The sequence below is a fragment of the Anser brachyrhynchus genome (assembly GCF_964034855.1).
Source record: "Anser brachyrhynchus genome assembly, chromosome: 2".
Lineage (NCBI taxonomy): Eukaryota > Metazoa > Chordata > Aves > Anseriformes > Anatidae > Anser > Anser brachyrhynchus.
In genome coordinates this window covers 71,012,856-71,038,165 of record NC_137695.1, presented here as the reverse complement: position 1 = coordinate 71,038,165, position 25,310 = coordinate 71,012,856, and the positions used below count along the sequence as shown (strand labels likewise).

At 42.7% G+C, this 25,310-nt stretch overlaps 1 protein-coding gene across 4 annotated transcripts in view; it reads right to left on the bottom strand.

The window, feature by feature from the left end:
* F13A1 (coagulation factor XIII A chain) overlaps positions 1-25,310 on the bottom strand; it is a 102,294-nt gene that overhangs the window by 57,682 nt on the left and 19,302 nt on the right. Inside the window, exons 2-5 of one of the 4 annotated variants that reach the window (XM_080578621.1) lie at positions 24,610-24,766; positions 14,961-15,803; positions 8,890-8,991; positions 3,525-3,676 (exon numbers count right to left, since the gene is read on the bottom strand). In XM_080578621.1, coding sequence (XP_080434747.1) covers positions 3,525-3,676; positions 8,890-8,921 — 184 coding nt within the window. In that variant the 5' untranslated portion in view covers positions 8,922-8,991; positions 14,961-15,803; positions 24,610-24,766. Of the gene's footprint in view, positions 1-3,524; positions 3,677-4,565; positions 4,690-4,978; positions 7,291-8,889; positions 8,992-14,960; positions 20,917-24,609; positions 24,767-25,310 lie in introns of those variants that run through there. The other 3 variants (XM_080578620.1, XM_080578622.1, XM_080578623.1) reach the window with 3 other exon arrangements.

Below are 25,310 nucleotides of genomic sequence, written 5' to 3'. Positions count from 1 at the left end.
TGTTTCACTGCTCATCTGTTTGTGAGGCATAGGTGGCCATCGAGGGCTCCTTTGAAGTCTGGACTATGTGATGGTTTGTTTACAGCCTCATCCACTATTTCATGCAAGTAAGCTTCCTGCAAAAGATGCAGCAGACTAATGTTTTCTTAAAGCTTTTGTAATGTTAAATTTGCATGGAAAAAAATGAGCACAAGCCTGAGCTGCTTTTCAATACCAAGAATAGCCTTCAAACATCAGAGTTTCTTGGAGAACCAGAGAGAAAGGGCTCTGGATTACAGACCAAGCAGTAGGAGTTTCCAAAGGAGGTGTCCATCACTCTGCTAACAGGAGAAGCACGATTCCTTGGTGAGTCCATAAACTTTGCAAAGGTGGGCACATGGGGAGCTTGTGGGCCGTGCGGCCGCAAGGCTGTGTCCTCCCACTGAGCAGGCTGTACGTTTCAGGCCCACTCACAACACGATGTGGTGAGATGAGCTGGCTAGGAAGAGCCAGGGGGAGGAAGCAGCACAGGCGTACTCACAGACACAGGCTCTTTGCTAAAGAAGCCTGCAGCAAGCAGCCTGCAGCAGGCAGCCCACTGACCTGGCTGGGAAGACAGCTGTCCCTGCAGCCTCCACCCGTCACCCCGGCTGTGATTCAGCGGAGTAGAAGTGGGTGTCAGCAGAGAGCTAGTCGAGCTCGGCGTTTACCTCATCCTAGAGTAGTAGCTAAAATAGGTCAAATGAATCACACCCTAAAAATGCCTGTTTCTCTCTGTTGGCTGTCAAGGGAAACAAGGGTGACTAGCTCAGCTGTAGACACCTACACCGCACAGATCAAGGGCAGGATTCAGCTCAAGACTGGGTCCTTTAAATTTAGGCATCTGAATGATGTGAGCCTGATACGCAAACCAGTTAGATCTGGTTGCTGCAGCCAGTGGAGCTGAGAGAAAGGTACCCTGGAAGCAATACCAGGGTATGATGTCCAGCCAAACTATGTCCTCACCTCCACCTGGGCTGGCTTTGTGTTGGCTGTCATCTGACTCAGCTGAAGACACCAACATTTAAATGTTTACAGCAGATGTCTCATCCTACCCCAAAGGTTATAAAACACCTTACTTGTAAAAGCTGAGATAAAAGCATTTGCCTGCTTTTATCAGGGTGTTAGGGAAAGGAGATATGAGAATCACTACAAAAGGCTTGGACAACCCAGAAGTAAGAAGTATAGAAGGAGAAAGGAAAGGAAGTAGCACAAGCAATCCTCTGCAAGAACATGCCTTGCCCTGCTGTGCCCTGCTGCTCCAGCTCTGCCTGCGGACTCTCACTTTATGCCCCAGTGCTGCAAGTACTCTGGGCAGGTTCAGCTCCTGAACGCAAATCCCACTCTGAGCTGCGTGTAGAAAGCATTTGGCTATAAACCTTTAACTTGCTCTGACAGGCAACTTAAACATCCTACCCCAAAATGGTGTGTCCAGGGACCACACATACATCAGCTGGCATCACAGGTGTAGATCACAGCTGATGTGCGGTGAAACAGGAATGCTGCTATGGTTTGTTCTCTTCCCTTTCGCCCCCATTCAGGTCACCCCTTGCATGTTATTGCTACAAGCACTGCAGAGCTGGACTGCATAGCAGAGCTGATCCATCTATATAGTGAATTTTGCCATTATGCTCAAACTTTTTTTTTCAGCCGTACCAGTCCCAAAGTCAAGCTGATCCTATGCCTACGCAAACTCTTGCTTTGGACGAGGGCTGTTTTTCTCACCTGCCTGACCTTAAGCATCACCTTAAGCACATGGCAGGCTTCTGCCTCAACCCACTTGACCTCATATTCCTGTTTCCATTGCATTTCTGAGAAGCAAGAGGCTCCTGTGTACCAGCACCATACTTCTTTCAGAGCCTCATATAAAGCACAATAAAAAGCAATACGAATCTTTCCCCTGGTACTGGTGGGTTTTAGCTATAAGCTGCATTCCTTCCAAGGTACCCCACACCCTTACACATCAGCTACGGTGAGCATAATGGGCTTGATAGGATACCCAGTCAAGACCTTACATTACATTTGACACTTTAAACACCCGTAGTTTCCCCAGAACTACAGGGTTGTTTGAAGAAGTTCAAGCAGAGTTTCTACAGTCTTAACATGCCAGTTGGTTTGCTTAGGCGTTTTTCTAAAGAAATGTTTTTTAAAGATGTGTGTGTGTAATAAAGTGGGGGGACGTGTTTAAGGCATATTATTAGAATTACAGAAATAATGATTTTTAATAAGACTCTGTCCTTGTCACTGAAAATCTCTTTGCTTGTTTCCCAATGTGTAAAATGCAGTACTTAATGCTTGTCCACATTTATTAAGCACTCTTTTAACCTTGGATGAAAAGTCCCATATGAGTACTAAGTGTTATTACGTCTTGCTACTATGAGTGACCACGTTCAATAGGTTCTGCTGTTAACCTCAAACAGGCCAAAAATTAATATAATTTGCTTGCTGACTCATTCAGAAGCCAATTGTGTTTTCTTCTAAACCAAATATTATTTATGTTTTTCAGGTTCACTCAAAAAATTTGGCATCGATAATGCATTCTGATTTGCCCATCCCTCGAATGATACTTTGTCTTCCCAACCAAAAGACTGAGACACTTTTCACAGAAGTATTATTATCAATTTGTGGATTCCTTTTAGATCCTCAGTCATTTTTATCAGTGAGAGGAACATCTAGAACATCTAGCAAAAACACTGTGCAGCAGCTTCACAGTCAGTTTAAGACTGCACAAACCAGAAGAGCCATTAAAAGGCAAAGCTCCTGCTGCTCCCTTCACCCCCATGCTGCCACAGCCATGCCTGAAGCCAACAGATGAGCCAGGCTGAACTGGAACCAAACCCTACTAAATTAAACTTTCTATTCAACATCTTCTCCTGTCAAAAATGCCTGGTTTTAACCCAGTGTCCTGACCTGATTCACCACCAATTTCTTGGAGGAAAGGGGCTGGCCCACAGTTAGGAAAAAGCAACAGTGACAGGACCACGTTTACTGGCAGCAGTGACAGTTAATGATGACTTTGGTTAGGAAACTACATTCATATTTGTATTCTCCAACTACAGATGTTCAATGACACCCTGCTGCCAGCTCTGCAAAGCGGAGCCTTCACCGAGCCCAGCCCTTGAACTGTCACCCACAAATTTAAAAGACTTGAGGAATTCTTCCTAAAGTTACTCTATGATTGTAATCAAACTGGGAAAACCTATTCTTGCCTTTTAACCACTGCCAAAGTTCAAGCTGAAAAACAATCACTCAATTTCTTCACACCTAACTTTCCCTGCCCATAACTTAAGGTAACATTTCCACACAGACAGGTGTTTTTACCAGTTTTTTTTTCCTGAGCAACAATAAAAACTATCTGAGATTGAAACATGTGAAGAACTGTAGAAGTATGTAGGACTCAGATTACAATACTATGCAAGAAGTGTTTCGGTTGTGATTCACAGACCTAGCCAGAGGTAAGTATGGAAGACATAAAACTAGATTTATGTCTTAATTGTACACTTTACCTTTTGGATTAAATCCTCTAGGTATCAATCCAAAAGCATCCATTTCAGGGACCTCATTTTCTTCAGCATTGGAGTTGTTTGATGGGAGGGCTCTTCTCCCATTCAGTGGAGGTTTTTTCTTCTCTTTGTCGGTGCTCGTTGGTTCAGACATCCTGTATTAAAAACGTTGCAATACCATGTAAAAAGGAAAGAGTGCAAGGAGAAAGCAAACATGAGACAGCATGGCACATGTAAAATGGGAGAAACCAGAAACAGTGTGGGGTGCCAGTGAGTACACATTTTTAGATTCATATAAGTAAAGACTGAGAGGCAAAAAACATCAGTCTAATGATGGAGTACAGCTCTCTAAGGATTGGAAAGCATTTTGTGTTTGTGAAAACACATGAATAAGAGAAGAAGGGGGTGGAAGGAGGAAAGGAAAGCCTAACACTGAAGTATTTGTCTAAGAGAAGCAAGGCATTAAAAACATTTGGGAAATTCAGGTAAAAATGTGGAAAATCATCAGTTTTCCCACCCTCCAAAACAACATTATTGTGTCCTAAATAGCAAATTATATTTCCAGGAAATACATCACACACCACCTCCCCCTAATAAAAATTACATTCTAAGTTATATTGCAATCATCCTAAACACTACAGCCCACGACAGTCTGTGGATGATTACTGGAATATTGTATTTTTGTCTCTATGCACATAAACACCCTAAAGGCTAACTTCTGCATACAGAGAATCCACTTTTGAGAAAGAGAGAAAAAAAAAAGAAAGAAAAAGAGCACTTATCCAGTTATTTCTCTCCCACTAACAACCTTAAGGGAAATCTCAGATGTAGGTTGATCAGAGACTTCTTTTTGAGCTAGTCAAAACTGCTTTCACATCTATTGTAAGCATGTAGCAATGAAAGAGCCACGCCAGCCATCTAAGAAAATATTCATGGTTGAGAACATAGCTTCTTCCTAAAGCTCCTGAAAACACCAATTCAAAATACAGCAATTATTTAATAGCAGTAAGCTCTTAAAGGAAGTTTCCTAGTTAGCAAGGGTACCTTCTTTTCAGATAGTCTTTTTTTTTTTTTTTTGTCTTCTCCCTTGCAGATTTTCTGACGTGCAATAGAAGCCTGGAAAAAGCTGAGGGCTTTTAAGTAACCTCTGTATATCCTCCTCCCTCCTGTTGTAATAGGACAGTGCTGAAAGTGTTGCCAAGCCCTCCCCACACCACCTCTGAGGATCTGCCACCACTGCTGGCACATCTTTGCTTCCTCCCTCCCTCTCCCTGCTTATCTTACCCCAACCCCACTCATCAGGAGCATTTCAGAGCACTCAGGCTAAGGAAACAGCTTGGGCACTGAAGTTTCCGTTCTTAGAGAGACAGAGTAGAGTTTCTCAAGGCACAAGAGCATATGAAGTGCGAGACTGGAAGGGATTTTCTGAGGGACACAGACCAAGAAGCCATGCTCACCCAGTTGCCAGTCTTTTCATGGTGTCTCTATATTGGGGTGCCTGTACTGCAACTATAGATGCTGGTTTTCAGAGTATTTCGAAGTAGACACAGTGATGGTTCCTCTGCCTGGTGCCTCACAGTAGTCCTCTCAGAGGACTCTGGGGCACATGCGCACGTAGAGCTCGGTGGTGGCTCAGCAGAAGGGACCTCTTCCTTGAATCCATGTGCAGCTCAGGAGAGTGAAGGCACTTGGCACCAAACAGCTCTGTCTGGGGCAGATGACCTCCTGCTCTCACACATGATAATATCACCTAACAAACTGTGTCTGGAGAAGAACCTGGTGTAAGCATTTTAGCTCTATGCCAACTTGGTTCAGTTCCACTAAACTTTAACATAACGGGGGACTGTCTGACACATCCTCTGTCAGATGTAGCTCCACAAACCACTGGAATTGCATGGAATAAAAGAGGTCCACCAGGAAGAATTCAGGCCCACTGCTCTGTTAGCCATTGCTGCTTGGTAGCAGAGGCACAAGTCTACTAGGAACATGAAGGTATGTACACAAACCAGGCAGAGGAGAGCCCCTCTTACACATTCATGAGTAGCCATGGGCACTCATTTGTCTCAGTTACAGATGAAGGAGTGAGGAGACGCAGCACGGGACTCCGTCCTTTTTCAGCCAGTTATGGCTTCTAGACACTTAACATCAGTGAAGCTTCAAACCTCTGCTCACTTACTGCCACTGAAATCAAGCCAGGAGACAGAAGAGGTGAGAATTGAATGGCATTCCTGTAATGGGAAACAACAGATAAAAAATCTGAAAGAAGACCCCATCCCAGCTCCCTGTGAATTTCCCAGCAGAGACCACAGCCACAGCAATGTAGTCCCACACAAGCCAGCACAGCTGCATGGCACAGCACAGGGCAGAAATGCCCACAGGGGACCTGGAAGCAGTGCTGCTGCACAAATACGCTGTTGCAGCCAGGCTAGCGATCCTGCCTGATTGCCAAGGCTCAGCACCAGACTGCAGTGGTTTTGGAGCCAGCTTCACTATCTGCACATGAGCATTGAGCTATGCTGTCTCATAGCCAAAGGGCTCAATCTCTCCCCCATTTCCTCCAGCAGGCTGTTAGGCACACAGCACAGAAAGCAACCTCGTCTGGAGACTCCACTTCTCCTGCTGTGCTCCTCCAAGGGTGCAGACACCCCATGGGGAGAGATCCGGTCCTCTTGTCATCCTGAACTGCAGTTTCCATGGGCTCACTTCTACGCAGATGGTCCTTGCGGTAACCATCTGGTGGGCAAGCAATGCCCCCAGCACCCAGGAACACAATCAGCTTTCTGTGGGAGGAGACTGGTTGCTGAATTTCTTTTTTTCCAGTCTGATTTCTGTGTGGTGTGCTTGTGCCTCTCCTTCCACTTCCAGCCAGTGCTTCAGTTCCCAAAACTGCAGCTGCTGTGATGACATTACAGAAACTGATGTAAATATTGCCTCGGTGCCATGCCTGCTGGAGGTCTGCAACACAAATACGAAACACCATCTCCCGAGGCAGTCATGTGCTTCCCCAAGTGGCTGCAGTGCTGTCAGAGCCGGGAGGAAAACTTTCAGTCAGAGCGAGAAAGGCAGCGAGTGGATGAAGCCGAACAATCCCAGCCCAGCCGTTGTGCTTAAGCAGCCAGCAGTTGCAGATGTCTCCCTGGGCCCCTTCAGGTCTCTCTGGAGTTTTTGGAAGAAGCTGATGATCACTGGGAAAGCAGGGAGACCAAAATTTTTGGCGGCAGCAGCAGGAGCAGGGCTCTGTGTCCAGGGAGAGTAATGTTCTATAGGCTGTAATTTATTTATTTTGTGGGGAGTGATGTAAATTCATGCTTATGACAGCTCCAGATGGCAGGTATTTCTCATTAACTTGACTTCCTAGCATTTGCTCTCCCTTGCCTATTAGACTGCACTGGCCTTAATTTAACTTCCATGGTTCGAAACTACTGATGTCAGGGTTGCTGCAAGAGGGGGAACGGAGAACACGAAGGCCTGTTTTTCCTGTAGGGCCTTATATTTAATGAATGATGCTCTGGAATGACCGGTGAAAGAGCACTCCATCCTTATGAAGCTACTTCTGCACTGCAGAAGAGCTGAGTCCTTGCCCATTTCTCAGAGACAGCCTTCAAACACTCGTGGCCTTTGCCAAAGACCTTTGCAGTTGTGGATGTTCTTCTCACTGACTGCAATGGACCCTGGATGATGGATGACGGAGCCCTTCTTCCTAATCACCACAGAAAAGCCCTTAAATGACTGGAAAGCCTGCACTGTGGAAGGTTATCCAAAATTCAGTTTCCTGTTATCATCAGAGTCAGCATTGCTGTTTCAAGTACCCCCATGCCAGACACAGGTTTTGGGGGAAAATCCCACAAAACACAAGAGTCAATAAAGCTTTAGAGAAGCCAAACCAGAGAAGAGGACGTGCCAAGAACTGTCACAAGCAAACTGATCAGCCAGGTGCTCATGTAAATGGTTTGCTGTGCTGTGTGCCAACGGCTGGATAGTAGGGATGTTTTGCCTACCACTATTTTAGCTACACTGAGCACTCCTCAGCAGCAGCTAACCATTGTAATGCTCTGCAAGTGAGTGTCTTCCTTTTTTCCATTTTTGTTTTTGTTTTAATATTACCCTTGTGTCCATTTGCAGTCTAGATGAGAATTCAGACGCATTGAGACATTAAACTACAGCATGTGCATAATCATCCCTGGAAAGACATCATCCTTATTTCAATAAACCAGACACTCTCTACTTTAATCTTCTACATGTAATATACCCTTACCTCTCTCCTGCCTTCTCAGAGCTTTATTTCTGATTGTGCACACTTTCTAAGAAAATCAATTCTATCTTCCCCCTCCCTCCACATCATTACTTGTCTCCCAGAAACTGATGTCGTCCCTCTTCCTATGATGCTTTGCCTTACCAAGGCTGCAGGCAGAGTAGAGCAGACACTAGAAGAAAATATGAATAAAAATGATATTTCTAAACAGAAGTAAATGTCAGAAATGTTCATTTTGTGGTTTTGTCTGCATATTTTGCTTTCGATTTCTTAAAAACCAAAAACAGCTAATATATCTGTCTGTGTGTACCAGCTCTGGCTACCACTCACAGAGAAGTATATTTTGAGTTAATGCTGAAAAATTCAGAAGGCCCAGCTCTGAAACATGGCATGTGTATACATGACTGTATGTGTGAAAGAGGGGCAGAGGCAGGGAGAGGTAAAATGGCAGCTCTTCAGATGGTGGAACATTTGGAGCAGGGGATATAGGGCCAGTTTTCAAATGATATTGTTGCAAATGTTTCTGTTGCAGGAAAATATATATATATACATATCTATATATTCATACACACATTCTGTTAGGAAAATTTGGCTTAGGAAATTTAACTCTACTCTGAAAAAAAAAAAATTGCTCCAAACTGCAAGTCTAAATTCAAATTGTAGATCCATACAAGCATCTACATCTGAGCTGGCCATCTTAGGCTCCCTTTATCCTCCACAGAGATTTACTCTAGGCAATGATTCATCTCCTCCTACAACAGACATGTAAATAGGTCAGATGAATCATGGCCTAAAAGTGCCTGTTCCTTGTATTGACTGCAAAGGGAGCCTGAGGTGATGGGTCCTACCATATGTGTCTATACTGACAATGTCTATAGTGAGGTGAGATGAATCCTAGCCTTGACATGGAAAAAGAAAAGGATTTTATCTTGGTTTTGAGGCATGACTTTCAAGTGCTAAATTATCCTTTTGAGATACTGCTCAAAATCATTAACAGTGATACACGATATACAGTTCAAAACACTTTTTTTTTTCTCTCAGAATATGTGGCTGCCACTGCCAATTACGTAAAATATATTTCCTACAATAAGTATCAGATCACACTAAAGTACATACCAGCTCATGAGTTTAGTGTTGGGAAAAGACATTTATCTTTTTGTGCTCATCTGTGAAGGCGTCTCTCTTCCTTGGACAGAAACATAACTGTCCATGTAGTAACTGCAACAAAATAAGAAAAAGAATCACATAGTTTGTTAGGAACATGCAATGCAGGTTCCAATTCCTATTCCTACTAACATCTGAATACAAAGCATTCAGTTGGTTTGGTACTAGGGCTTGCCTTAATTTCTTACAGAAAGAGCATGACAGAAGACAAGCTAGGGCAAAGAGGTCTTTCATAAGAGATGATCTTCATGGGCTCCAACTAAGTTGACTGTTTTATGTTTTGCTGAAGCTGAGGCCCTAAACGATGAAGGAACATCTCTCAAAAATGGGAGCAGACATCTTCTCTGCTGTGGCCAGTTGACACAGAAGCTAACAGAGGCACAAAGGCTGCAGCCCTTAAATTAATATTTCTGCTCCAAAGAAAAGGATAGGATATCAAAGCAAAGCCATGACTACCCATCGACTTATGGAGGGAAAGCTATTTCAGGTAAAACATCTCTCTGAATAAATTTCACCATACTCACCATATGTCTGGGGCAAACAAAGATACTCTTGTAAAACAACTGCCTCAGTACCACTTTGTCTTTTCAATCCCATGTTCCCAAAGAAAAGCTCTTGCACTAGGGACCAATCCTACTTGGTCTATCAGGCAATGAGACTAAGAAAAGGAACAAGAACTTGAAGACCAGGGGAAACTGATGATTTGTGTGATCCCCTTTCACAGGCTGTTGGCAGGTATCTACTCTCTTTCAAACAGCTATCACATCTAGAGACAGGGAGAGCAAACTATATAATCACCAGACTTTGTCTCTCCTTTTTCTCTCAAGTCCCTGAACCTCAAGGCGGGGACTTGGGGAGCAGTCCCTCCCACTGTAAGCGAAGAGCAGGTTCAAGACCACCTGATGAAAGTGAACATGCATAAGTCTCTGAGGCCCGATGCCATGCATCCCAGGGGAATGAGAAAACTGGCTGATGGAGTTGCCAAGTGTCTCTCCAACATATTTGAAAAATCATATGGCAGCCAGGTGAAGTCCCCGGTAACTGGAAAAAGAGAAACATCACTCCCATTTTCAAAAAGGGTGGAAAGGAGGATCTGTGGAACAGATCATGGAACAGATCCTCCTGGATGCAATGTCAAGGCACATGCAAGACAAGGAGGTGATTCAAGACGGCCAACTTGGCTTCTCCAAGGGCAAATCATGCTAGTTGCTTTCTGTGATGATTACATCAGTGGACAAGGGAAGAGCAACCGATATCATCTACCTGGACTTTTCTAAGGCCTTTGACATGGTTCAACACAACATATTTGTTTCTAAATTGGAAAGAAATGGATTTGAGGGATGGACTCTGGTGGAGAAGGAACTGGCTGGACAACTACATCCAGAGAGTTGCATTCAACAGCTCAATGTCCAGGTGGAGGCTGGTGACGAGTGGCGTTCCCTCAAGGGTCTGTATTGGGACTGGCACTGTTTAATATCTTTATTAGCAATTTGGGATTGAGTGCACACTGAGCAAGTTTGCAGATGACACCAAGCTGAGTGGTGAAGTTGATACAATAGAATGAAGGGATGTCATCCAGAGGGACCTGGACAGGCTTGAGAAATGGACTCGCATGAATCTCACGAAGTTCAACAAGGCCAAGTGCAAAGTCCTGGATTGGGGTAATTCCCAGTATCAGTACAGACTGGGGGATGAATGGATTCAGAGCAGCCCTGCAGAGAAGGACTTGGGGTTACTGGTGGATGAAAAACTGGACATGAGCTCATAGTGTGCACTTCCAGCCCTGAAAGCCAACTGTAAACTGGACTGCATAAAAAGAAGCATAGCCAGCAGGTTGAGGAAGGTGGTTCTCCCCTTCCGCTCTGCCATTGGGAGATCTCACCTAGAGTACTGCGTTCAGGTCTGGAGACCCCAACAAGAAAGACATGGACCTGTTAGAGTGGGTCCAGAGGAGAAACATGAAAATGACCAGAAGGCTGGAGCACCTCTCCTGCAAAGGAAGGCTGAGAGAGCAGAAGAGAAGGCTCCAGGGAGACATTCTTGCAGCCTTTCAGTACTTGAAGGGTGCTAATACAAAAGATGTAGAGAGACTCTTTACAAGGGCCTGTAGTGATAGGACAAGGGGTAATGGTTTTAAACTGAAAGAGGGTAGATTTATATCATACATAAGAAATACATTCTTTACTATGAGGGTAGTGAGACACTAGAACAGGTTGCACAAAGAAATTTTGGATGCCCCAACCCTGAAAGTGTTGAAGGTCACATTGGACATGGGGCTTTGGGCAACCTGATCTAGTGAAAGATGTCTCCATCCATGGCAGGTGTGGTGGGCTAGATGATCTTTAATTGTCCCTTCCATCCTAAGTGAGTCAGTGATTCTATGATTTTCTGTGGACTACTAAAGCTGTTTGATTTTTTTTCTAGCACAATAGTCTTCTTATACTAAACGCTGCTTTCACAACACTGAAATATTTCACGAGAAAATGATTATTGATTATGGAAAAACAGATTGTGAGAAATTACCAAAACCTGCTTAACTTTGACTTGGCTATTTTAATTTCTAAGTTTGCAGCCAGGCTGCAATCCCCCAGGTATTGGGTGCTATGATGTCAGGACAGGCTTGGGGAGCACAGGGAAGGGAACCTCAGAAGTCTCTGCAAAGAAACAGCTTGAGTCCAGTAGCTGCAACTCAGTTCTTTACTCATACTGGCTCCTAAGAGCTTCAGCCTCCACTCCAGAAGGGTTAATTCGTCACATACAGCACCAGATGCAAATGAAGGTCATCCATTTGTGCTATGCCCAAACTACCATGGCTCCTGGACTGTGTGGAGTCATCTTGGATACAGCCAGGCCAGAACTGAAAAGATAAAGACCCAAAGAAGCTACAGCACAAACACAGGGAATCTTGTGTCCTGTGTTCCTGGAGCACTCATGTCAAAGACCTGGTGCAAGACACTTGAAATGTCCTTACATGGAGCACTGGGGCAGAGCAGGGCTTAGCAGTTCCAGATCTGCATCATGCCTAGATGAATATCTTTGTTTTGGTGCTAGGCTGAACAACAGTGTTAATGAAGCACTGCACCTCAACTAAAAAGCTAGAGCTCTTCCTGCATCCAGGGCGTGGGTTATACACAACCCCGACAATTTCGGCATGCTTGGTTGACAGTTGGTTCTCATTAATTTAGTACCATATGTGGTCATGTAATATTTCAATCTTAATGTCACAAAGCATTTCAATATTACTGAAACACAATGTTTCAAGTATGCTCAATTACAAGATTTCTAGAATTAAAGAGTTCCTAAATTTCATGTCAGGGTAAAACTTCCTGTTCCAATTCAGAACAAAAATACATTTTAAAATGCCCGAATGTCTTGTAGAACAGCTTTTCCTGTTAATACAAACACAGATGTAGTGTGTAGGCCCATACACAACAAAACACTTAAGCACATCTTAACTTCAAGCTTGTAAGTAATTCCATCTTCAGGCATATGCCTAAATTCTGTGACGTGCTCAGCTCAGTCAAGGCTGTACAATATCTGTGTGTACAGAAACACTTAAGCTGCCTGTTGTTGTTGCATTTCTGCCCACTTCAGCAAGTCTCTAGTGCAACTGTTTCTTGATTTGTTTCAAAGATGGTTGCCAAACAGGGTTGTTGATTCATCTTTCGGTCCCAAGACTGACCATATCTTTGTGCAAATGAGCCGAGTAATTGCTTATTTAAGGAAGTGTGTAATGTTTTGGGAAGTAGGTTCAAATGTGGATTGTAAAACATCACAACTGGTTGGTTTGTTAATGGCGGATGTTCTGGAGGGAGAAAGGAAATTGAAAGGATGAATCATTATCCAGATGAATTTCAAAAGCAATTTAAAAGTCATTTCATAATCACAGATGTGTGCCAAATATACCCGTCCAGCACAAGCTGTAGGCTTTGGTTTTTGTGAAGTCTGCAAGTTTTTTCTTTTGCTATTCCCACTGTAACCTTTTGCAGTGTGGTTTGAAAAGGAGAACGTAAGAAGAAATTAATGCCTTCCAATCTCTCCACATACCTGTCTCTTTCTATAGTGCTGTGCTGCATCCACAAAATTACTGTCAACATGCACAGTGGAATACAAATAACTTTTCACTTTGTGTTCACAGTGAGCTCATGGTTGAGTTATCAACCATGGTTATCAAGTTAAGATAAAAGCCTGAGTAGCTGAGAGACACTGCATCATGTAGGAAGCTCCAGCACTCACAGCAAGGTCCCTCACAGCTCAGCTGATGTTATAACACTGGAGCAAGTGTATAAGGAGTAGGTCTGTCCAGTATTTCTTTCATCTGTCCAGAAGCTCTGTAAATTCTGTCAAAGCAGTGCAAAGTCCAAGATAATAACCACAGTCAACAAGTGTGCTCTTCATTTGAGGTTTGTCCCTCCTCTCCCATGATTCCACTGCTGGTTGTGTGCCCCCACAAGATCAACCTCCTCAAAGTTTTAAGCTGTAAGCCTGCAAGAATGCATGCTAGGATGAAGCTCTGTAAACAGATTATCTTCTTGACATTCCTCCTGTAGCTACAGAGCTTTCTCTGGCCCATCTCTCTCTCAGCTGTAATCTTCACAAACTTTTGAAGCTATCATAGCAATGGTATAATCTTTCACTCTTTACTTTTTAAGTCATTTTCTTCAACTTTATTTTTTTCTTCAACCCTTACTTTGTTTTTGATTTCCTTTCAAAACATCAATGGTTGATTGCATTTGGAGCATTTGCTTTACTAATAGATTGGAAAGTCATCTGGAAAAGAGCTGTGCAAACAAAATGGAAATTGATCTATCAGTTTTATATTAAACAATTATTTTCTCAGAAAGATACCCTAGAATTCTTAATCAACAGACCCATGAAAAATTTTACTTTGTTCAACTCACACAAAAAGATGTTGGGAAATTATGAGAAAAGTGGTGGCAATGTTAGGATGAAGCAGGAGCCAATGTATTTTCAAGAGCACAAACATGCTTCAAAGGAATCCACCAGAACACACAGATGGAAATGGATTTCTTCAAAATTTTATCCCTTAAAATGGTCCGTGTCACCATTTTGTAGTCTGATTTCCCACCTCCTGTTTACAAGTCAGACAGCTAATCAATGAACAGAAAAAATATCATGAAATCATAAAGACCAGTTACTAGTTAGGGATAGTGAGAAGCAAGTAAACTGTGTAAGTGGCTTTTGAGCAACCAATAAGCTGAATTTGTTTGCATCATTGAACAATAAATTTTAATCAAGCCCATGCACTCACTAAAAAAAAAAAAAAAAAAGAAAGAAAAAAAAAAAGTTGATTTGTGGATCTTTGAAGGAAAAATTTGGGTCAAGTAGGCAAATTCTTATGAGCTGTTTGTTTAACCTTTCCCATTGGTAGGGCCAGCAGCTGACTAATAATTCTGTTCTGTACCTGGTGAGAGCTGGTGTTCAAACAGCGAATCTATGGCTCTCTGACAACACTGCTGCCAACATTTTCTGATGCATGTGATGGCAAATATAACTTTTTGTGTCTGTTACTTGAAATACCAATAGCACCTCTTTAAGAAATGTGGCCCAAAATAAAATATGTGATTGTGGGCATAAAAAATAGCAAACCCTTAGAACGTCTATAGAGACCATTGTTGCAAGTCTTATCTGATGAATACTACTTTAAGGTTTGTATTTATTCTCACAAAAGCACCACCTTTCATGAAGAAGACTGAAATATACATGGAGACCTTCAGAAATAACGCAATTTATGATCTAAGCTCACTGTAGCTATGCTATCTTTCAGAATGAACACCCATCAGAACTCTTCATCTTCACAGCTCTGAAGGCTGAAAACATTACACCTTTTCAAGACTTTAGCCAAGCCAAAAAAAGAAGTGCAATCTCACTGTAATAATGTTGTCTTAATTATGTACAATACTTAGCACTAGTTTTACACCAGATGAGTCATAGTAGAAGCTTGTACTTTGCTGTTTGACTAAATCCCACAGCACTTAGAACTCCTTGCAGCAAATGCTTACCAGCTTGTGCTCAGCTTTCCTCCCAGACTAGATTCTTCAGAGAAGGATGGTTTGAAGGGCACTGCAATAGGATGAGCAGACACTGTGGTTGAAAATAAGGGCACAGAGTCACTAAGAACATGCCGAAGAAATGTCTCAAAAGCTCATCAGGTGTTTATGCTTCTACCGTCATAGTCATTTCAATTAATTTGGATCCTAGAAATTATAGATGTGTTTTCTTTCTTTCTTTTTAAAGGCAGCTTATCTCCTGAGCAGACAGGTGCTCATTTTTTGTAATCTTGTGCTGTTTATTGCAATCACTAAGACAATGCCAAACAAGCAATTAAAACACTTGTAGTCATTTAAGGAATACCTGTTTACTTGTCTAACACCACCTAATCTTGTCCTAATAAAATAATCCTATAGAAAGAAGAATCTTTTTTTGTGTGGAGAATTTTTACTACTGGGCTCTCTGAAGAGACAGCATGGTCTCATGGGCACTTCTTCATTTGTGCAGATTTCTCCTGCATCACATGTTTCAGTGCTTGTTGAGCTCAGAGAAAACACCGGATCTTCCCCCAGTTCCCTTCATATGCTCATCTCTAAGAGGAAACTGGCCATTCTCAAATCAAAAGTTGTTACCTTGATGATCCAGCTCTCTTATTGGCATCATGTGATAAGAGCTACTTATCTACGGCTTTCAAACCTTCATAAATGTCATTGGAAACTCCAAGGGAAACACACTATTAGATAGATTTTTTTAAAGGCTCAAGAGCAGATGGACTTGCAGCAGAGAATACTGCAGTCTTCATTCACAGTCAGCAGGAGAAGTAGGCTCCAGCCACAGCTTCTTTGATTCTCTGTCTGGAAGACCGTATAAGAAATTTAAAGTTAGACACTGAAAAATGTTCCCATCTGCCCTTCTCCCTTCCATCCCTCAAATACAGAGTGCCTATGTAGCTGGCTATCACAGATCATTGAGAGGCAGTTGTGGAAGACTCTATATACACAAAAGATAAATATTCTACTCATTAAGCATCCGTGTAATGAATGCCCTATTATGACATCTTCCAAGAGACTCTAGATTAACTGAAAGAAATAAAGTACTTCATGTTGAATTAACAGCTGGTTATGATACTTACCAGTATCAGCTGACAGTCTAGAGACATGCATTTCATCAAGAAGCTTTCACTCCTACACATCATTTAAACATAAGTTGGGTTCTGCAAACTTTTTGCCTGTAAACTAAAGTTCATTACATTTGGATAGTACAGTCCTTTTAGGTAGCAATCAGTTTTTTCAAGTGCCATAGCTGTCCTATCAAAGCTTTACCCAGAAGAAACCACAAGGGATATTGTGCACACCAGAGCATTGCACGTCTAAGTGAAAGGACAAACAAATCATTCTGCACATGGAGTAATTTCATTTCCATTTTAGCCAGGAATGCACTAAATAATGCATCATTCCACAGCTACTCAAAAGGTCACCTTTTGGTCTATGAGCAGCTGCAGCAGCTGCGTTCACCCAAGTCCCCACAGCAAGCACAGAACAAAGTGTGAACGATGAGGAGAAGCTCAGGGATGCAGGTATGGGACAGGCTTCCAGAGGCGTCCCAGTAGTCCAGCTGTGAACCATTGTCAAATTGCCGCTCAATCCTAAATAGCCTCCTTCTTTTCCCTCCTCTTCCTAAGTAAATTAATGATATACAAAATATGAGAAAATAAACAGCCAACTCAGATTTTGACACCATGCAGAGAGAAGTATCCATGGAGATTAGGGACCTCCTATTCATTATTGATTTCTTATCATATTTTACAGGAAGGTACAACAGAGAGAATAAAATAGCCCCCAGGAAGGCACCCCATGAGGCTGTGTTCAGTTTAGTGGCTGCTGAGTTTCGTTCCCAAACCATAATATGAGCAAGCTGACAAAAATACATACTCTGTAGAAACATCTTACCCACAGCTGGTCTAGATAAATCCCTAATATTTGAGTCTTTCATCTCTAGTGAAACTGGATGAAAGACACCAGTGGCTTCTTAGATGTCATCTCACTATTAGGAACCCAGACATGAGGATTGGAACTGGGAATCCATGCAGCTTTCTAGACCAGGGTGTTGGATATAACATGGTTGGACTTGGTAATCTTAAAGGTCTTTTCTAACCTAAATGATTCTATAATTCTATACAGACCTTAGTTCAGAAGGAAGGAGTTTCAAGGTGAAAGAAAATCAACATGGATTATTGTTTAGTGCAGAATCTACATCGTGAATGGGAAGTCAGGGTGGTACACAGAAGACACCCCGCCCAGACCTTGCTTCGATGGGGTGGTGGTTGAAGCAGTGTGCTATTCTTTTAAGATTTCCTCAGTGATCTTTTCCACAGACCTAATCCTGTTCTATTTTGTGAACACCTAAATCAAAATTTCCTACAACCACAATGGCTTTTGCTCCAAATTAAATCAAACAAACAAGGGGAGAAATAACAACTACACAAGAGAGAAACAAGCGAGTAACTCACTGTAAGGGCCATCTTACAGTGATGCATAGCAATCCCTCCTAGACAGCAGCCTGGGGAGCACTTTATTTTTAAAGGTCCAGCACACAATAACAAAATCCTAGTAGACATTCATCTAAACATCTGCACCACTCATATCTTTCCTTACTCAGAAAAACAAATGAACCTTAAAAAAAAAAAAAAAAAAAAAAGGGAAAAATCCTAATGTGCAAGCAGCAAATTAAATATAATACAAAACAAAAAAATCCTTGTGCATATGTATTCCTCAGCCCATCCAGATGTGCTTTCATCTCATCCAGTCACTCACATATCAAGACTGCAGCAGGCCTCCATGAAAACACCCTGAGCTCTGGGATTCCCGTCCCTGTTCCAGGGTGATAGAGGATTCATTAACTCCAGCTGCTGCTGTTAGCTTTCTTCCACTGCAAATAGTTCAGTGTCGCTGTGAGCCAGGACAAAATCCTACCAAAAGCATGTGCCATGTGGCAAGGCTCCACAATTCAGCAGGCTGCCAGTGCTGGAGCCACAGTGGGAACAGCAAGGTAGCAGATAGCAAATGACACAGAAGAGACCAAACAGTAGATGCGTCCATAGGGTTCTTCAAATGAATTTGCAAGAAAATTTTAAAATTTGCATTTTAAAAAGAGAATATTACAGAGTAACCAACTTTGTCATAAATCACTCTTTACAACAAGCATCAGTTACAGTACCAACTGGACTCATCATTCATTAGATACTCCAAATGGTGCCGGAATACAGCTGGCATTGCTTAGCTCCTCTAGCCAAGCTCAAGTCTGCACCAGCCTGCACAAAACAGAATTAAGAAAATCAAGTCTGTTAGCAGCAGGCTTAAATTTGTTCGGCAGCAGCACACACCTCCTTTGCAAAACATCTATGAGCCTGAACAGTATAAAAGGCTAAAGACAGAGACCATGCTTAGTTACACCTCATTTCTTTAAAATGTGTAGTCTTGTAAAAACTGAGGCACGTTTTTAGCTAGAAACCCAAGCCAGAAAATGATGGCAGCTGCTGGCCTGTTGACAATCCAGGGTTTAGTACAGGACCAGCACAGCAAAACAAATGTTCTTCCTAACAGCAGGAGAAACAGGACATTGAAAAACCTAGCCAAACCCTTCTTGTCTGTGCTTGAAAGTCCCACACTTTCGGGTTCTCTAACACTATTTTGGAATCTTTGATGCATCCTGAGATTGCCAAAGATCTTGGCATAACTATCATTACTCTAAGTCACGTCCTTGCTCTGGCCTGACCCTGGAAAAGACACCTTTCCTCCAGTGACCATACCTGCAGCCTGGTGAGAGGAAGCTTCCAGTTCAGCCTTCTGCACAAGGTTCTTCAAGTCTAGCAGTGGCCACACTGCTCCTGCCCACCACCTTCCCATTCCTGTTCTTCCCTCCCTGTCTAATGAGATGATTTTCAGCAAAGCAAACTATACCCAACACAGGAAAACAGCTGCTAGACTGGAGCAAAAATGTGTCCGTGCTCCCAAATCTGTGTGAGCAAAGCAGCCATTTCCTAGCTTCACACTGGATACAACCAAGGTAACTTTTTTCTCTTGGGCTTATTTTTGGAGCTCTCCCCTTTCACATGCATAGTTAACAGGCTGCAATCCAGTTAACACATGTGCACACGCTCACAGACGTACGCACACAAAGCTGATTATGTACAGCTTTCCTTAGAGTTCTGATAATCTGGATAATTTATTCAGGTTGGCAAAGTTTGAGTGTTGTTTTTTTTTCACTTCCTCTGCAGAAGGGGAGCAATGTGATTGTTGCTGTGGTGATCCTTCCCTTAATATTTTTAGCCATGATCTGGCTTAAAGTCATGACTGGCTCCAGAAAGTGTTATTTTATTACAGCATAATATTAAAACATTGGTGAATAGCCTTTTATTTTTTGCACTGAATATATATATATATATCCCTTGAAATCCGCATTTCATTCTAAGAGCATTTACAAATGAAAACATGCAGATATTCCTTTACTGTTAACAGAGCTGGGTCTAGCCTTTGTTCTAGAAGTGGAACCACCCCCAGCCCCATTGTCCTCCATCTCCTTGGGATCAATTTGCACAGTTGGAACTTCTGCTTGCCAGGGTTACGTTTTCAGCAAGGTGCACACTTGCTCAGAAACATCACTGCTAACATTAATAGTAGTTGTATCTGTAATTCCCAAGGAACATAATTTTAGAAAGCTACCTCCTTCCCCCTTAGAAAGGTTACTGACTGCTCTGCAGAATGGGAACAATGTGATTTCATCTATTTTTTTCATTTGTGAGGTTGCAGTGCCAGCATTCCTCTCTCTAAGGAGAGGACAGCAAATGTCAGCTCCCTACCTTCATTTATACCTTGATCAATGAAGCTGTTGGCAGAGAAAACTGTTACACACAGTAAGAAAACAAGTACAAAACTTCTCCTACTGATGGAAATGGCTGAGGGCAAGCAATTCCCATTTGTAGCCCGAGCACATCTTTGCACAGCTCTACCAGAGTAAGGGTGGCAGCACCACCATCACCGCCATCCCCGAACCTAAAGCTCTGCCATTGCATGGCAGCAGTGCACAGCACACAAGGAGGTGCTGATGGGGGGTGGAGGCCCAGCACTTGAGCATCCTGCGCTTGTCCCCTTCACTCCGTTTGAATAGCGAATGGTAGCATCCTGAGAATTGATGTGTTTTTAAGAGTTGCAAACTTACTTTCATTAGACTGCTTTCCCATAACCTGCTTCACATTCGGTTCTCCTTTGGGATTAATCATAGTAAAAGACACCATGCAGTACAGATGAAAACAAAATAATCTGGGACAATGGAAAGCCGTCCTCTCATTTAGTCATGATTTTCTGAAAATGATTATGTTTGAAATGAGATTTTGTTTGTCTAGTTTAAAATCCAGGATTAATCATTCAGGAAAGCTGACAATTCCGTTTCTCCATTTTGCATATCCTACGTGTGTTTTCCAGCATTTAGAACAATTTCCAGGTTATTATTTTTCTGAGGTGGGAACAAACAAGGGTCATGTTTATTTTACATTCAGGCGAATAAAAAGTGACATTCCAAAGGTTTATGAATTCCATCATTGCAACCAAACTTGTTTGCAGCATCTGAATAAACCTGATTCAGATATCTGTTCTTCAGATGCACTAACAGCAGCTACCACAAAAGTTCTTTTTTACGATGGGTTGCAAATACAGGTGATATGAACTATACATTCTATTCATGCTAATAAGAAAATCTCCTAAGAGTAGTAAGTAGAGAAAATGCTCAACAAACAGATGTGTATATATTTACACGTAGACTTAAACACATTTACTAGGAACTGTGTCAAACATGATGACAGAATACAGAATCACAGAATCACAGAATCATCTAGGTTGGAAGAGACCTCCAAGATCATCTAGTCCAACCTCTGTCCTAACACTGACAAGTCCTCCACTAAACCATATCACTAAGGGCTACATCTAAACGTCTTTTAAAGACCTCCAGGGATGGTGACTCAACCACTTCCCTGGGCAGCCCATTCCAATGCCTAACAACCCTTTCAGTAAAGAAGTTCTTCCTAACATCCAACCTCCCCTGGTACAACTTTAGCCCGTTCCCCCTCGTCCTGTCACCAGGCACGTAGGAGAACAGACCAATCCCCACCTCTCTACAGCCTCCTTTAAGGTACCTATAGAGAGCGATAAGGTCTCCCCTGAGCCTCCTCTTCTCCAGGCTGAACAAGCCCAGCTCCCTCAGCCGCTCCTCGTAAGACTTGTTCTCCAGACCCCTCACCAGCTTCGCTGACCTTCTCTGGACTCTCTCAAGCACCTCCAAATACCAATGCGTGAATGTGCCTATGTCTTCTGTTTCTGACTGCTTCTCTAGACATTCAGGATTTTATGACTTCAAGTTTTCAGCAAGTGATAGAAACTCATGCATTCCAAAAAAGCAAAAAAACAACCCTCTGTAGTCAGCACTCTCTGCATAGTCCCTGGTAGACCCTGCAGCCTGCTGTTGCAGCAAACTGCATTGAGGTGAGAAAAAAAAGCCAGTGACACACAGGTGGAATTAGGATACAGCTTCCTTCAACCCCTCCAATCCTTTCCCAGCATCAATAGCTTGGTGAGGGCACTCAGACTGTATCTTCCCACTGGTCCCTACAGGCAATGGACCAAGATGATGCCAATATGTGCCTACGCCACCCCCTGCATTGCATTTTGGGGATGCCTTGGATCTTACACTGTGGCTGAACAAAGACATGGTACTTGTGCTTGTCCAAACCTGAGGCCAGCCCCAAAAGACCTGCATGTAGCCCTGTGACAGAAAGCAGGATCAGCAGCACTGAGGAAAGGGAAAACCATGCCACGGCTCCTTGCCACGCGATGCCAGTAGGCCTCCCACAGCTGCAGCCTCCACACCACCGCTTCATGGCAGGGCACAACCCAGCCCATTTCCTTAACCATGCCCTGGCATGCAGAGGGCAGGATTTTGCAGCAGGTTTACTTTCACCTTGGCCCTTTCCATGCCATATCCCATAATGAGATACCACCACTACCCAGTAATCTGCAGGCATTTGTTTATGTGCATTGTGTGTGTGTATTTTTTGTATAAATAACAGAATTCTGCAAGGAAACAAAGTGACAGCCCTGGGAGCTGAGAAAAAGCATGCTGGGTCTTCTGAAGCCCTTTCTGGATTATGTTAAGAGTTGGATTTCACTGCCGATATTTACCCTAATTTAAACCAAGTCCCATTGTAAGAGAAACAACACCAAAGCAAGGCAGACTGTGCTGGATGGAACCCAGCCTGCCTGGAGCTACTTCGCCTCCCTCTCATTAGCTATAAATGCCAGGTCTTTCTTCTCACGCTCAGCTGAAGGTGTTGCGTTTTGGCTCACCTCCCCTTTGCGTGCACCAAGTCCAACCTAGCTGCAACTTCACAGGACCAGACTGAGCCTTCAAATTCCCCCTCTGTCGCACTCGGCTCCATTTCCAAGCAAATGCCCTACATTAAGGCAACCTTCTGACAGACATTCCAAGCAGTTACAAGCTTCCTACCTGCTGTAATGCAGCCCTATTGTGAATATATATTATAGCATAGCTGTAGCGTGTTATTCCACACCTGCATTGCTGCCTCTGTTGCAGGGGGCTGAGCTACAGCCCCTGCGGGAGCCATGAACTGTGCATTTGCAAGCAGAATGTGGGTTTCTGTTCTATTTCTGAAGCTCTGCTATTCACTTCCTGCCTCGCACGTGGACTGGAGTTTTGCTTAGATGCAAAGCTCAGACTGAGCTGTCAGTCACAATATACTTCTCTTTTTCCCATTTTAGAAAAGGGATTTGTATCTGTAAAGGATGCACTCAGCTCAAAACTGTGTAGCCTTAACTACATTGGCTCTAGAGCAAACTTCCAGAGAGAGATAAAGGTACGTGAGAGAACTAAGCCTGTACTATAAAGCAAGTGTAACTCATGTCCAAATCCCAGCCTTACTGAAGGAAGAACAGTGGTCTACTTTGGCTGTACTGGACTTTGAATCAAATACCCACAGAGCTGGATAAGAAGCTGTCCAGGTAAAAACAAACAGAATTTTTGAACAGTGTATTTCTGAGCAATTTCAATGATTCCTGCTGACAGCTTTGTTTTAAGGACCAAATTCTCAGACACTAACTCATGACCCAGTTCTGAAGCCAAGACAACAGTTCACAGATAATTTTCCTCATACATCCCTCAGCAATTTTGGACAGAAAGGATGCTAAAAGAAGGCCATAGTAAGCACAAATGAGCCAAAAACAGTTGGCCAGATATTAAAACCAGATAAACTTTAGTTAGTAATAAATATAGATTTTCAGCAGCAGTTTTTGCAAACCTGTAGACAGGAACATAGTGGCTCCTAAGTCACTGCAGGTAAGAGGTTGGAGAGACATCACTAGGTACATCTTACCACACACGCATCACCTGCTCAACTCCATCCCAGGTGAAATGAAAACAAAATGTAACTCACAGTTAACACTCCACTGACTGCCTTCCATTCTGATTGTTTTCCTCTCTCCTTCCCCACACTAAAAGGTATTAAGATGTTTACAGATGTTTAATCAAATCAGTATCAAAAAAGACAGAGAGAGCTTAATTTTGCAAAAAAAAGCACAACCAGGATATTTACCACCTCACCTTTCCCCAGAACTTACTTTTGAATTAGCTTTGCAACTTGGCTAATTAGCCTTCACAGCTGCTCATTGCTCCAGCATGTTAATGTTTATTTAATCTTTGAGGCCCCAACTCAGAGCCTCCATCTCTGGATACCTTTAAGAAGGGGTTAGACACATCTGTCAGGGATGATGTTGATATAGTTGCACTTGCCTTCTGAAGGAAAGATGGTTCAATGCTCTCTAAAGATCCTCTTCAGGACTAATTTTCCATGGCAGAGTCCCACCATAACACAACCAAATTACCTTATTTCAAGAGAAACATACCCCATCCCAGTGCCTCCCCCTACCCTCCCACTTCTGTCATGTGTTAATAAATCAATTCTCTGCAGTGCAGTTTGGCCATAAGAGAAGCATGAAGCGTATCTTTCAGAAATTTCCCCTAGGCCAGATAAATAACTTTCAGGTGGCAGATGTGGACACATCGGCCCTATCTTCCTATTCTATTGTCTGTTCTATGTGACATAGAACTAGGATATTCAACACTGGGAGGGCTAGAATAGAGTCTCCCACCACAGCCACACATTCCGTGTCTCTCCACCACCAGACAGTACAAATTTGATCTGAATTGGATCTGGGCAGAAGACTGCATTTCTATCAAGTTTGTCATAGTACATGAGATATCTGCTCTGGCACAAAATTTCTCATTGCCATTTTCAATCTTAGGCAGTCTTTGGACATTTGAACCGTACCTGGAGATACCTGAATGGCATCTGCGGCACCAGTGCTTTGCATTATGTGTCCACTATTTCTTTAAAGCATTCCTACGGGCATTGCTATTGAGTTTCCTCTATTGCCAGATTCCAGTCTAAAAAGAAATGAGTTTCTTGGGCCCCTGACATTTCGGGACATTTTGAGAAAGGTTCTCTAACAATTGTGAAGCAGTTCACAACCCAAGTGTGCATATTTCTAAGCATAAAATATTGCAGGAATTCCTGGTGTATTCTCCACTATTTCTTACCTTCTATGCTGCTCCTTTTCCTTCTTTTTTTTTTTTTTTATTTCCATTCTTTCACCACTTTCATGAAGATCAAAAGTCATTTTATTGTTCTGTTTGATGGATGAAACCCCTCTAGACTCATCTCTGCAATGGTACACAGATCTGCAGGCATATTTTTCTGGAAAAAGTTAAAAAACATTTGAGTATCATTCAGTATATTATAATATTTTGTCTGTTCATTTTTAATTGCCTCTGGAGTGAGGCTTTATGTTTTTCATTTCAAAACAAAGGGGTCTTTTATGCCTGAGATGTAAATTAGCAGTGGGCAAAGCATTCCAAAAAGAGAAAAGAGGGGCTGAACATTTCACCTCACAACAGGAAAGAATTAACCCATGCTGAGTTGTGGAGAACATATGCCCCCAGCTGAGGCCCTCTCTATCTTTTGTCTCCCTCCTGTGAATTGACGCAGACCTAAGTCTACCCACCCCACACAAAACTCCCATTCAAGTGCTCTGGCCCCAGAACATGAGAAACATCCAACAATTTGGAGACCAGCACAGAAGCTTTAAAACTCTCATGCTCAAACCAAGTCTTCCCATTTACTTCTTTTCCAAAATCATCTGACAGGGTTTCAGTGGCAGTTGTCTACAGATGCTGTATTCCGAGTTGGGCTGTACGACATGGCAAGCCACACAAGCAAGCAACTGAAGGCATTTAACCTC